At 37.4% G+C, this 12,500-nt stretch overlaps 1 protein-coding gene across 2 annotated transcripts in view; it reads right to left on the minus strand.

Moving 5' to 3' along the window:
• Window positions 1-11,350, minus strand: part of LOC107699569 (extracellular matrix protein 2-like) — a 16,635-nt gene extending 5,285 nt beyond the window's left edge. The window contains exons 1-8 of one of the 2 annotated variants that reach the window (XM_016500870.1): window positions 11,336-11,350; window positions 10,870-11,094; window positions 9,684-9,751; window positions 8,869-9,289; window positions 7,875-7,990; window positions 7,118-7,250; window positions 6,131-6,288; window positions 5,899-6,038 (exon numbers count right to left, since the gene is read on the minus strand). In XM_016500870.1, the coding sequence (XP_016356356.1) occupies window positions 5,899-6,038; window positions 6,131-6,288; window positions 7,118-7,250; window positions 7,875-7,990; window positions 8,869-9,289; window positions 9,684-9,751; window positions 10,870-11,020 (1,187 nt within the window). In that variant the 5' untranslated portion in view covers window positions 11,021-11,094; window positions 11,336-11,350. Of the gene's footprint in view, window positions 1-5,898; window positions 6,039-6,130; window positions 6,289-7,117; window positions 7,251-7,874; window positions 7,991-8,868; window positions 9,290-9,683; window positions 9,761-10,869; window positions 11,095-11,335 lie in introns of both variants that reach the window. The other variant, XM_016500869.1, reaches the window with a different exon arrangement.
• Between the last annotated feature and the right edge of the window lie 1,150 nt (window positions 11,351-12,500).

The following is a 12,500-nucleotide window of genomic DNA, read 5'->3' on the forward strand; positions in this document are numbered from 1 at the left end:
TATTATATATTTATTATATATTAAGGTTTTATGTATTGTTAGCTTATTTTTATTTATATTACATTAGCAGTCTGTGAAAATCCACAATTAAGCTGACCAGTAGAAAAAAAGTATTTCACTGCCTGAACTATATCTAAAAGCAATTACCATCATAAAAACTTTTAAACGTGCAATACCAGATACCATCTGAGTGACAAAACTGGCATAAAATACAATTTTGTTAAAAAATAATAATAATTCCAGAATTCCAGAACACAATAAAGCAGTTTTAGGATTATTGGCTTCTGATGTCTGAGTCAGATTTATATACTGACATTTTTCCACACAGATTCCCCCCACCGACAAGCCAATAAAGGTGGGCATCCTCAGGGAGCACTCCCATAATGAGAAGCAGAGAGCACGGCTGTCCACAGGCGCACCGATGCCAGCGTTGCACAACCACCCTTATGTAACCTGGCATGCAGGACAGGAAGACCACTGTCACGACAAGGCACATTTTGTTAGATCTCATGTTATATCATGCATGCGGGAGACCCAGGCACAGCTAAACTCAGCCCGTTCATTTAGGGCACTATGATTTGAACTAGCAAGAGCGAGCAATGGCATAATCATCTCCAGCTGTAATTCGTAATTCGTGCTCTTTTCCTGACATTATTCACAGAACAGGTTTTGAGGGGTTTTTCACACTTTAAAGAGTGTATGGCATTTACGTGTATGCGTGTGTGTCTCTTCATATCTGCACAACCGCTGGCTCTTGGTTGTCTCCTCAGGCAGAGACACTTTATATAACTTATTATGAAATGAGAATGTGAACTTCTTGGTGAAACTGCACTAACTTGCGTTTTTGTCTGCCTGTGTGAGAAAACAAGCAGTGCTTGTCCTTTGTTTCACCCCCCTTCCTCATTCTCGTAAGCTCAGTCCAGCCAGCGCATCAACACTGTCCTCACATCCATCAAAATCCTCTGTCTCAGGTCATCGGCCTGCAGAGGAGCCCTCTCCCAGCACACCCTGTTCTTCACCCTGAGAACCAAAACAACCCTCCAGATGACAGGGGACCTGTCGTGTCAATGCACACACACACACACAGAAATTTGTGCACCTATATAAACACACAGGCATATGAACACACAGAGCACAGCGGTCCTTCAACCCCAAGTTGCACAGCTTCCCATGACATTTGACTGCGTATTGCAGACGTGACGTCACTGGTCAGAGATGTGTCACTTTTAAAGTAACTTTAAAAGAATCTTATTAGCAGTTCTACTAGAGCTTCTCCTCTAAGAGAAATAAACCATGAAGGTTGTTCAGTGACACTGAAAACTGTAATTAGATTTTAAAGGCCTGGCACTTTAAAAGAGGAGGCCGGAGCCATAGGCCGAGGGTGAACCAACTCCAGGGTAAGGCTAAAAGCAGCCAAATCTATTAACAACTAAACATCATAAACCCATATTTTTAGGCAAGAACCAGACATGGGTGTCATGTAGGCTAATAAAATATGTTTAATGGGACTGAATTTGTATTTAACATGATTACAGTTTAATAACAACATTAGAAATTTGTAATTATAACGTTTCCTTTCCAAGGTTATTCAAACAGTGAATACATTATTATACAGAAAGTGACATAATATTAACTTTGATCTATTGAACTTTTGATCTTTTAAGCACTCTCAAAAAACAAAATTATCGTTTTAATCACTGAAGCTGTCTACACTGTGAAATGAATCTCTTACGTTGTACTTACATCTGCGCTTTGCTGTTTATGATGAGAGAATACGCGGAATTCAGTCAGCGAACGCGCGCGCACTCAAAACTGAGAACGCCTCTGATTGGCCATTGCATTCCTTAGCTCAACGGAATCGCATGTGATTGGTTATAATGCGCAACACTGTAAAAACGCCTAAAATGAAATACGGTGCAACATTAGCCGTTCTTAATTTAATGCCGCAATCGACACTTTCTAATCATTTTCATTTTAGCATTGTTAGCAACAGACGTAATAGATTTAATTTGTTTGCGCAGGGGCATTTTCGTCCAATTTAGTGGCATTTTTGCCCCAACTCGCTAATTTTTTGCCCCTTTTAAATTTCTGCCCCTTCCCCAGCCTTACACATGCCTATGCCAGTTGAATATACATTTCAGTATTATATTATACTTTTTAAAATTATATTCCATTATACACTTATTATATTATACATTACCACAAACTGCCTTCTTGTTAAAAGACGAAAGGAGAGAAAAAAGGTAAATGCATTTTGACTCGTCCAATTTAGTGGCATTTTTGCCCCAACTCGCTGTGGCCCCGCCTTACACACGCTCGGCCTATGGACAGAGCTCAAGGAGGTGAGGATATTAATATACACATAGTTCAAGCAAAAATGAAAATCGTCACCATTTACTCACCCTTATATCGTTCCAAACCATTACAAAAAAATTTTTTCAAAACAAATTAAGATATTTTTTTATTAAACCTGAAAGATTTCTGTCACTCCATTGAAAGTCCATGCAAGTAAAACTTTCAAGGTGCAAAAAGGTCATAAAGGCATCAAAAGGAAGCTAGAGCAAGTGTAAATGCAGAAACAAATACAGAGAGAAAAGGAAAAAAGTTGATTAATAGGAAGTGCCTTTGTTATATGCTGAGGATCTGTAATAGTTAGCCGTTAGCATTTCCAATCATTTCAGTTCTGGCACAAGACCCCCAGAAGCACGCAATTTGCCATCTTTGGGCCACAGATGTTTTTTTGAGTCAATCGTCTCAGCTGGAAATGTCATGTGACTGATCACAAACAAGATTCAAGAAAATATTGTCATGGCTACATCTTTATGTATGTAATATGTAGAATATGCGGCTGGGCTGCTTTGAGAAATGGGAGTGTTGAGGAGGTGTTGATGGAGCTGGGATTTACAGTGCTACAGTGCTATAGACTGGGTCCATGGTGCCGACTGGGACATTATTTGGGCTGACAGGCACTCATAAAGGCTGAAGAAATTAAAGCAGACAGTAAAAGTCTTGCCTTAACTCGGGGAGGTTCAGAGATTTGTGTCAAGATAATAGCATGGTGCTGCGGTGTTTGGGTAGATCACAGGATCACACACATGAATGCATGCACACACACACACACACACACACATCTATAGTAACAATTAACAGCAGCTGATGGTTGATCAAAGCTCACTTGCGCTCACTGCAGCTAATTACAGGTTACCTTAAAAAGGCAGCTGGAAAGTAAACAGTGCAACAGCCATGGAAGCAGTTCCAGTGATAATGTCCACTTTCCTGGTAATGCAAAAGTTGATGAGCATGAATAGAAAGAAAGAGAATTAGGAGTTCCTGCAAACCGCTTTGAATGGCACTGTTTCAAAAAGATTTGCAACTTGCAAGAAAAGAAAATGAGCAAAAGATGTTAGAGATTAATAATGTAATAATATGATTTGCTGACGGTATGAGAATCAGTGTGAGAGAGGGGGTGGAAACGACAAAAAGCTTATGGAGCAGAGAAAGTCGTAATGGAAGGTCTCATTTCATTTACTTTGGTCTGTTTCTCACATAAAACTATTGTATAACATCAGAAGACTTAAATATAAATCATATAGGTTACTTTTATGTTAATGTTGTGGTGCTTTTGTCCTTTTAGAAACTTGAAAGCTCCATTTCACATTAATTGTAATTGCATGGTGAATCGCGGCCAGTGATTTAAAATATCTTCTTCATAAAGGTTTGAAACAACAGGAGGGTGAGTAAATGACTGGATTTTCATTTTTGGATAAACTTTGGGTGTCTCTTTTAGATATTTTTACATTTTTTTAGGTACTAATTACAAAATAATCCTCCATATATGACCCTATAGACAAAGTCTTTATTACTCATGAAATTAAGCTTGGATTTCCAAACAGCTGGGACATGGTATCAGGGCTCTACAGTGCGACCATTTCACTACTGCGTGCAACTATGAAAAAATATTTAGGAGCACCAGTGCGACTGACCCGATCAGCATATTTGTGTATGTGCTCATGGGGGTGTCTACTTACGTGTTTTTGCAGCTTTGAGTAATGTATCACAGACATAACTGTTGATTCCTTGAACACAATTTTAATCAGAATCCACTCACTGCTCAGAACACTGGCATTTTGTTCAGTGCTAAGTTCTGCAAGCTCACGACTCCTCTCATCTTAACAAAGTGTAGACAGGGTGTCAATAAGATCTTCATTGTTCAGTGCAGGGAGCTTCGTTGATTATAATGGAACTTTGTGAGATCGCGATGAACTAAGGTGAGTGACAGCTTTAATGATTATTAGGAGTTTGCAAATGTGATACTGATTTAGTACAACAGTTCAATAAACAAGAAGTTAATATTAAGTGGCTTACATTCTCTGATTATAACACTATTGCCTGATTTTGCTCTATTTCGTCAATGAAAATAGTTTCAAACAAAGTCACAGTTGAGCCGCTGCACATCTCCCAGCAAACACAGCAGTGTTTTTCGTTTATGAATGAACATGCATTTTTAAATAAATCTAGTGAGTCAGTGATTCGTGATTACCCATTCATAAAGACAGTCACTTGATTCATTCCTGAAAGAATCAGCCGTTCGAACAAATCAATTGAATGAATGATTCAGTGATAAAGTGACTTGCCGCCACATACTGAGTTTTAGTTTCATTTTTAAAAGTATAATTTTAGTTATTCAAATCATTTAATATTTCCATATTCAAAATTGTATATTTAAAACATCAATCTCAACATTAATTTTTGAATTTAATTGCACTCATGTCACCTCTGAGCCTCGTTATACGTCTGAAAATACACCTACAAGCCACTTTTGTGTTCTTCTGTGCCACCTCTGTATTACAACTTAATTTTGTTAATACTGATTTATAAATTATTCTTCTTATTCTATTCTTTTAATTAGAAATTTTAAAAAGCTTATAAATATACATTTTTGAATTTGACATAAAAGATGACACTTGTAATAAATTTAGAAAAATGCCATTACAAAGGTCAAAAGAAAAAATGCCCCTGTAAATCACTTTAAGGAGTCAAATATCACCTCGTATGCTGGGAAGGCTGATTTTTGATCAGAATTTTTGATTATTGATCAGAAGGTGGTCCTAAATTTTTTTAATGAAAAGAAAAGTAAGCATAGGACCCTGTGTATGTGTGTTCTCGGCCTTGTTTTTCTAACGTCACCCCATCACTCAGTGTGTTTGACAGGGTAAAAGGCAAAGTGAGTGATGAGTGGGCTCTCTGTCGCTGAGGATGAGTGAGGTGAGACCTTGGAGAAGCACATCTACTATGGTAGAATCGAAACTATGAGGCAGATGCAGGCTGACAGCAGATCCAGAATAAATGATCACCCTCCTTCAACTGATTCTGATGATGTCGAACACACAGGTTTTTGGAACCGTGTTCTACCACAACACATTTAGCAATAGGGTGGGTTAGACTGTTCTCAGCATGTCTTTTGTGCACCATCTAGTGGCTAATAAGGTAAATGTACAAAGGGACTTATTATTGTATATACATTTATAATTTATATATTTATATACATTTAAAAATATATTACAAGATATTATGTGAAGTATTTCATATAGAAATATGAATACATAGATGTATTATTATTATTTTTTTACAATTTATGACAAAACATGCACTAAATATTTTTGGACCCCACTGTATATATATATAGAAATATGTTTTTATATAAAAAATAATGATTTGATTAATTTGATCATCTATATTAAATATAAATTACATAAAATATTTTATATAAAATATTGGTATATAAATAAATATTTTATAACAAAATTAAAAAACGTTGAAGCAGATTACCATTCCAGAAGCAATAAACATATCTATAAAGTGCATTAATAATGTCCAAAAAGTGCATGTGAGACTCACGGCAGGTTGATCCAGGCCTCAGGGTAGATGCTGTTCTCTTTTAGGAGGTTGTGACTGAGATCTAAAACCTTCAGGTGGACACACTTATCCAAAAGCCTGTCCTGCACCTCCACTATTTGATTGTCCTGCAACCTCAGGTCCTGCAAATACACCAAGATTATCAAAATGTAGAAACCATAAACCTATACAGAGAATCAGGTGACTGAAACATTGGCTAGGTTGCAGAACTGACCTCTATAGATGGGGGCAAGTCTGCTGGGATGGCACTGAATCTGTTTTTATCCAGTCGTAAAAACTTGAGTGCCTTCAGAGGTTTGAAAGCCCAGGGTGCAATGCTGCCCTCATAGAGAATGTTTCCTGTCAGTTCTAAGACTTTTAGGTTAGGCAGGCCTGCAGAAAACAAAATGTTATTATTAGTAACTTAAGTTAAAGGTGTATCAGTAATTTCTGTTTATTTTGATCTATCCTAGACTTATTCTGACACCTAGTGGTGTGGATGTTACAAAAAAAAGGTTTCAGTTGTCTACATTATTGTTCAAATGATCTATTAGCAGTCAGTCATGATTTATTTAAGGCTGGAATACACTACATGACTTTTAAAATCTGAACAGATTTTAAAACAATAGGCATTATACCAACTTTTTAAATAGTTACAGTTGAAAAACTGTGCTTCATACACTAAACAATGAACAGACTACCAGACTTTCAAGTTGTTCCGAACACAAAAAACTGTTGCTATGAGAGACAAGTGACAAATTAAAATATTATGTGTCACTATATAGGCTCAACATATAAAACATGTTTGATTTCCTCCGACTGTATGGAATCATCGTCTGAAGATAAAAAAATCGGAGTCTGCTCATCATATACAACATGATTTTCTGTGAAATCTGTCAGCTCAAATCTGCAGACTGGCTCTGACTTTAGGCATCTAGCGTCAACTTTTTCAGACTGTAAATCGGGGCAAAAATCAGCAGTGTATTCCAGCCTTTAGGTGTATCTTGAGAACAAAAATGTCCAGCAGCAGGGAAAGGAGCTTTTATTCAGGTACTGATATGAGACTAGATTATATCTCCTATGAGTGTAAATTATTTAAAATATCTTTTTCAAAAGTACTACTCCATTCTTCATCTGTAAACCTTTTTTGAGGGAAAAAATGAATAAAGAACTGAACTGAATAAACTCATGTTTGTGCAGCTGGCATGAAAACAGCACAAACCTTTGAAGCTGTGTGAAGCCAGTTGATTTATTTTATTGTTGTTTATCTTTAGATCCTCCAAAGAAGATGGCAAGCATGGAATTGTTGTAAGTTCATTGCTGTCAAGTTTCAGACTCTTCAGCTTTGTCAGATTCTGTTAAAAGAGCAGAAAAATGCTTGTCTACTTGGTACTTTGTGGTTACATCCTGTCTGTTTTGGGCCTAGTGAATTATGAGCCTAAATTTTAACACAGCAATGTTTCCACTGTGCCTACCACCAAATGAAAAGCCTCATTTGCACATGTTTGTCCAGTTATTTTAATGTTAAGACATGTATTTCAAACCCTGCTGCCCCAGACTATCGGACCTGCCTGACTCCAGCTTCTTCTCATTTGTGGAACAACATAAATACTGTTGTGCACTGTAAATTGTGCACTCATTTCCCTCAATAAAGAGCATTTACTCTTTATGCTAATTTCACAGACATTTCATACAGTGGCATTTTCCTCTGGTCAAACTGCAGTTCCTATTTTCATGCAGCCGAGTTTGCTTTGGGAGTGGTGTGTTTGGTCTCTTCTCAAGGTCTCCTACTGGGAAATCCGGACTTATCTTGGCTGTTATAGCAGTTATAATTTGAAACTTTTAATTTGTATGTTCTTGAAAATCCTGACTAGGATGGAATTATTTTTAGATTTGATGTAGACATGTACAGTACATACACTTTAAAGATTATAGGAGTATATAGCTGGTGTACCTGAAGGGATAAAAAATGCCAGTACCATGAAAAGACTTTGGCCGAAAGAAGAGTCGTCCAGCTTGTTCAAACTTAGGTCAAGCTCTTCAAGATTTGGCAGTTCGGAAAAACCACGGGGAGGAATTCTTGTTAAGTTATTCCCTGTACGACAGCACATTGGTTAAAATGTTGAATGGCTGTGCTTATTACAAGACACAACCAACATAAATTATAGAGCATCTCAGTGATGCATATACTTTTGTTGGATCTTTCAGCCTTTCCAAACCTTACCAGGCAGTTCAAGGATGGTGACTTCCAGGTTTGTGATGACTGGCAGGTGGGACAAGCCAATCTGCTTGCAGGATATTCGACTTTCTGCCAGTTGGCAGCCTTCTGGTAATGAGTCTTGGGTCGAAGTGCTGTTAGATGCATCATTCTCCTCCTCTTCGGCTGCCTCTTCTTCCTTTCCCTCCTCCTCCTCTTCTTCTTCCTCCTCCTCCTCTTCTTCTTCCGCATCATCATCATCATCATCTTCTTCTTCATCATCCTCTTCCTTTTTCTTTACTTTCTGTTCTTCCCCTTGGTCCATGAGTCGTTTTTTCTCCTCCCTGAGTTCCCTCAAGACTGCATTTAGTTTCCCTGCGGCTCCACCCCATCTCTCCAACACAGCATTGAGCTCCACCCACACAGCCTCGGTTCGCCCCATGACTGACTGATGGGACACACAGAAGGAACACAGCGGGAATCGAGCCCATTAGTGACACAGGAATGAACAGAAACACGCTTAACAAACTAAACAAACTAAATATAGTGGACAAATAGCACAGGCAGAAATAAAGGAGGTGGAAAATGAGAGGCTGAGCATTAAGGCAGCATGCAAAAATAGACTTATAATTAGCATTTATGGTATGGTTGTGCTATCTTGGACTGCCAGAATACACAATGGCTGTGCTTATTACAAGACACAACCAACATAAATTATAGAGCATCTCAGTGATGCATATACTTTTGTTGGATCTTTCAGCCTTTCCAAACCTTACCAGGCAGTTCAAGGATGGTGACTTCCAGGTTTGTGATGACTGGCAGGTGGGACAAGCCAATCTGCTTGCAGGATATTCGACTTTCTGCCAGTTGGCAGCCTTCTGGTAATGAGTCTTGGGTCGAAGTGCTGTTAGATGCATCATTCTCCTCCTCTTCGGCTGCCTCTTCTTCCTTTCCCTCCTCCTCCTCTTCTTCTTCCTCCTCCTCCTCTTCTTCTTCCGCATCATCATCATCATCATCTTCTTCTTCATCATCCTCTTCCTTTTTCTTTACTTTCTGTTCTTCCCCTTGGTCCATGAGTCGTTTTTTCTCCTCCCTGAGTTCCCTCAAGACTGCATTTAGTTTCCCTGCGGCTCCACCCCATCTCTCCAACACAGCATTGAGCTCCACCCACACAGCCTCGGTTCGCCCCATGACTGACTGATGGGACACACAGAAGGAACACAGCGGGAATCGAGCCCATTAGTGACACAGGAATGAACAGAAACACGCTTAACAAACTAAACAAACTAAATATAGTGGACAAATAGCACAGGCAGAAATAAAGGAGGTGGAAAATGAGAGGCTGAGCATTAAGGCAGCATGCAAAAATAGACTTATAATTAGCATTTATGGTATGGTTGTGCTATCTTGGACTGCCAGAATACACATACGTGTTCCACTGTAACAACAGTAGCAGCCATGTGCAGCAAACAGGCATTACTATAGTACACAAGTATGGTCATGAATTCAATATTTACTGTTTTCTATTTATTTCACCAAACTGTTTGATTTTAGAAACCTGATTGGTTTGACTCCAGAAATACAAACTCACCTGCGTATCTGTGGCAGTGTCGCTTACTTGCCTTGTTCTTTGTGCTTCATTGGTTCTCTTTTCATCTGCTAATGCAGCTATGATTCAACACAAGAATAACAAAATCAGTGAATTCAGAACCATGTGTGAACCAACAGCTGCACTGCTGACAGAAGAAGCTACACATACACTACCGTTTAAAAGTTTGGGGTAAGTTTTTCTTAAATAAATTACTATTTTTATTCAGCAAAATGCATAGAATTAATCAAAGTAACAGTAAAGATTTTTACAGGGTTACAAAAATATATATTTAAAATAAAAGCTGTTTCTGCAACAAAATATTAAGCAGCACAATTGTTTTCAACATTGATAATAAGTGATGTTTCTTGTGCACCAAATCAGCATATTCTGAATACTGGAGTAATGATTGCTAAACATTCAGCTTTGCCAACACGGATAAATTACATTATAAAATATATTCAAATAGAAAACAGGTATAGAACATTGTAACAGTATTTCACAATAGTACTGTATTTTTATGCAAAACCTTTTTCAAAAATATTTTTACCGACCCCAAACTTTTGAACAGTAATGTATTGTACTGTATTGTGCAATGTAATGTATAGTGGATCATGTTCATTATTATTGTGAATAACTACACCTGTGATTACTCTTCTAGGACACCTGTGGGAACTTGAGGAGAACGACAGTAACTTTAAAAATTACCTCTAAGACCAAGTTATTGTAAAAATGTAAAAAAAAATAATTTTTAATTCAAAAAATTAGAGAAAAGCCATCATTTCTTTGCAAATACCATCTGCTTTCATATTTTGTTATCTAATGCAATACAATTCATCCATTTTAAATTAATTGTCATTAAGTATTAAAATAATTTACTGTAGTTTTCACACATGGCCAAATATTTAAGGAACATTTCAACAATTTAAACTATTTTGTGGTAGATACACTCTATCAAAAAAAAAAAAACTGTAAAGGATGTTGCATTTACCTCTCTTTATTTCTATCAAAATATTCTTTGATTCTCTGTAACTTTAGTTTAGAACTTTATCCTAGTTCAAAAACACTTCAGTAAACATGAACAAAGTATAACAGACACCACAAACTATTCACAGTGGTCTTGTCTGACCATTCCTGGGACTGCATCCTCTGTCACTGCTCTTGAAATTATAATTGCTGATCTACTCACTTGGTGCAGATGAAGAATCCACCGGTTGATACTGTGAGGATGAAACATCTGTCTCAGGTGAAAATGTGATGAGTGAATTCAGTTCATTCAGGACTTCTCCTTCCACAGATAAAGCTCCAAAGAACACGCAAAACACCAAAAGAGCCTGCATGATTCTGATCCGATCTGTTCAGATGCTCCCCGTGTACCTGCAGGCTCACCTCTAGCTGCCCTCTTAAATTCCCTCTTAGTCAGCAGTGAGAAAGAGGAGGAGGAGGAGGAGAAAACAGGGAGGAGATGGTTAGACGTGTACAATGACCTTCATTGTCAGGAGTTCACAAAAATATCAACTCCTCCTTATAAAGTCAACAGTTGTGCCAACAAACACTAGAGTTCGGGACAAACTCTAGTGTTTAAAGAGAGAGAGAGGCAGAGGAATGATGGTCAATGTCAGTCCCGTCATACCACAATGACAAAGTGTTCACACCTTGTAGCACTTGAGATGGACAAATGAGAGAGTTATCCAAACAAGAGGGCAGCGAGCGAGCAGCCTGACTAAACCATACAGAGATATCTCTCCGGCTCCATGTCTCATCCTCAACATGTTCCTGCCTGGCATGCTGCCATTAGCATGTATGTAAGAAAAAGAAAAAGACCTTGCCAAAAGAGAAAGACATGGTTCTCTAACTCATAAAACAAACAGATGGAGGCAGACAGGCATACAGACAAATGCTATGTGTTTTCAAAGCATACAGTTACACACTCCTCTCATTTATGGAGATTATCGGCTGGTTTATATATAGTGTCACATTTAAAATGTCTGAATGTCATAGAATTCGATAATTAGATTGCAATGCTTGTGATTACTTTAAAATAAATTCCACTAGGTTAGATATTTTGTTTTCTAGACCAATGACATTCATACATTTTAAGTTTGGCACCAGTGTCCAAATACTTTTTTGTGTAAAAGTTATGTAAACACTATCCTTTTAATAATTTCACTCATTAGTGTGAAATCAGAGATTTGAGAAATCTGTGGGGGAGGAAAGAAGGATGTTTAAAAAAAGCCAGATTTTCGGTTGAATGAGGGTCTCACAGACACATACAAATAGACAAGCTCTCAGGGTCACAGTGTATAGAGATTGTTTGCATTTACATTCACACCATAAAGTATCACTGCACAGCGAGTTATTGCCTTGCGACTCTGTTTAAATTTGCTCAGACAACATGGGATACAAAATGGGCAACAACTGTGTACGTTGACATAGGAAGCATATTTTGTACGTGCACACCTTGAGGCATCTTCATACCTCTTTTTCAGGGTTCTTAACAGTTTTAATCTGATTTGCATTAGCATTTTATATCAGATATCATTACAGATTTGAATTCATATTATTATAGAATTTTTTAACTTAATTTTATTAAAAGCAAAAAAGTTCATAAATTAAAATGTTGTTTTACATTTCATTTCAATTTTAAACATATTAAATGTATAAAATGCTTATATTTTATATATATGTGACCCTGGACCACAAAACCAGTCTTAAGTCGCTGGGGTATATTTGTAACAATAGCCAAAAATACATTGTATGGGTCAAAATTATTGATTTTTCTTTTATGCCAAAAATCATTAGGATATTAAGTAAAGATCA

Source organism: Sinocyclocheilus anshuiensis, unplaced genomic scaffold (genome assembly GCF_001515605.1).
Source record: "Sinocyclocheilus anshuiensis isolate Anshui unplaced genomic scaffold, SAMN03320099.WGS_v1.1 scaffold879, whole genome shotgun sequence".
Classification (NCBI taxonomy): domain Eukaryota; kingdom Metazoa; phylum Chordata; class Actinopteri; order Cypriniformes; family Cyprinidae; genus Sinocyclocheilus; species Sinocyclocheilus anshuiensis.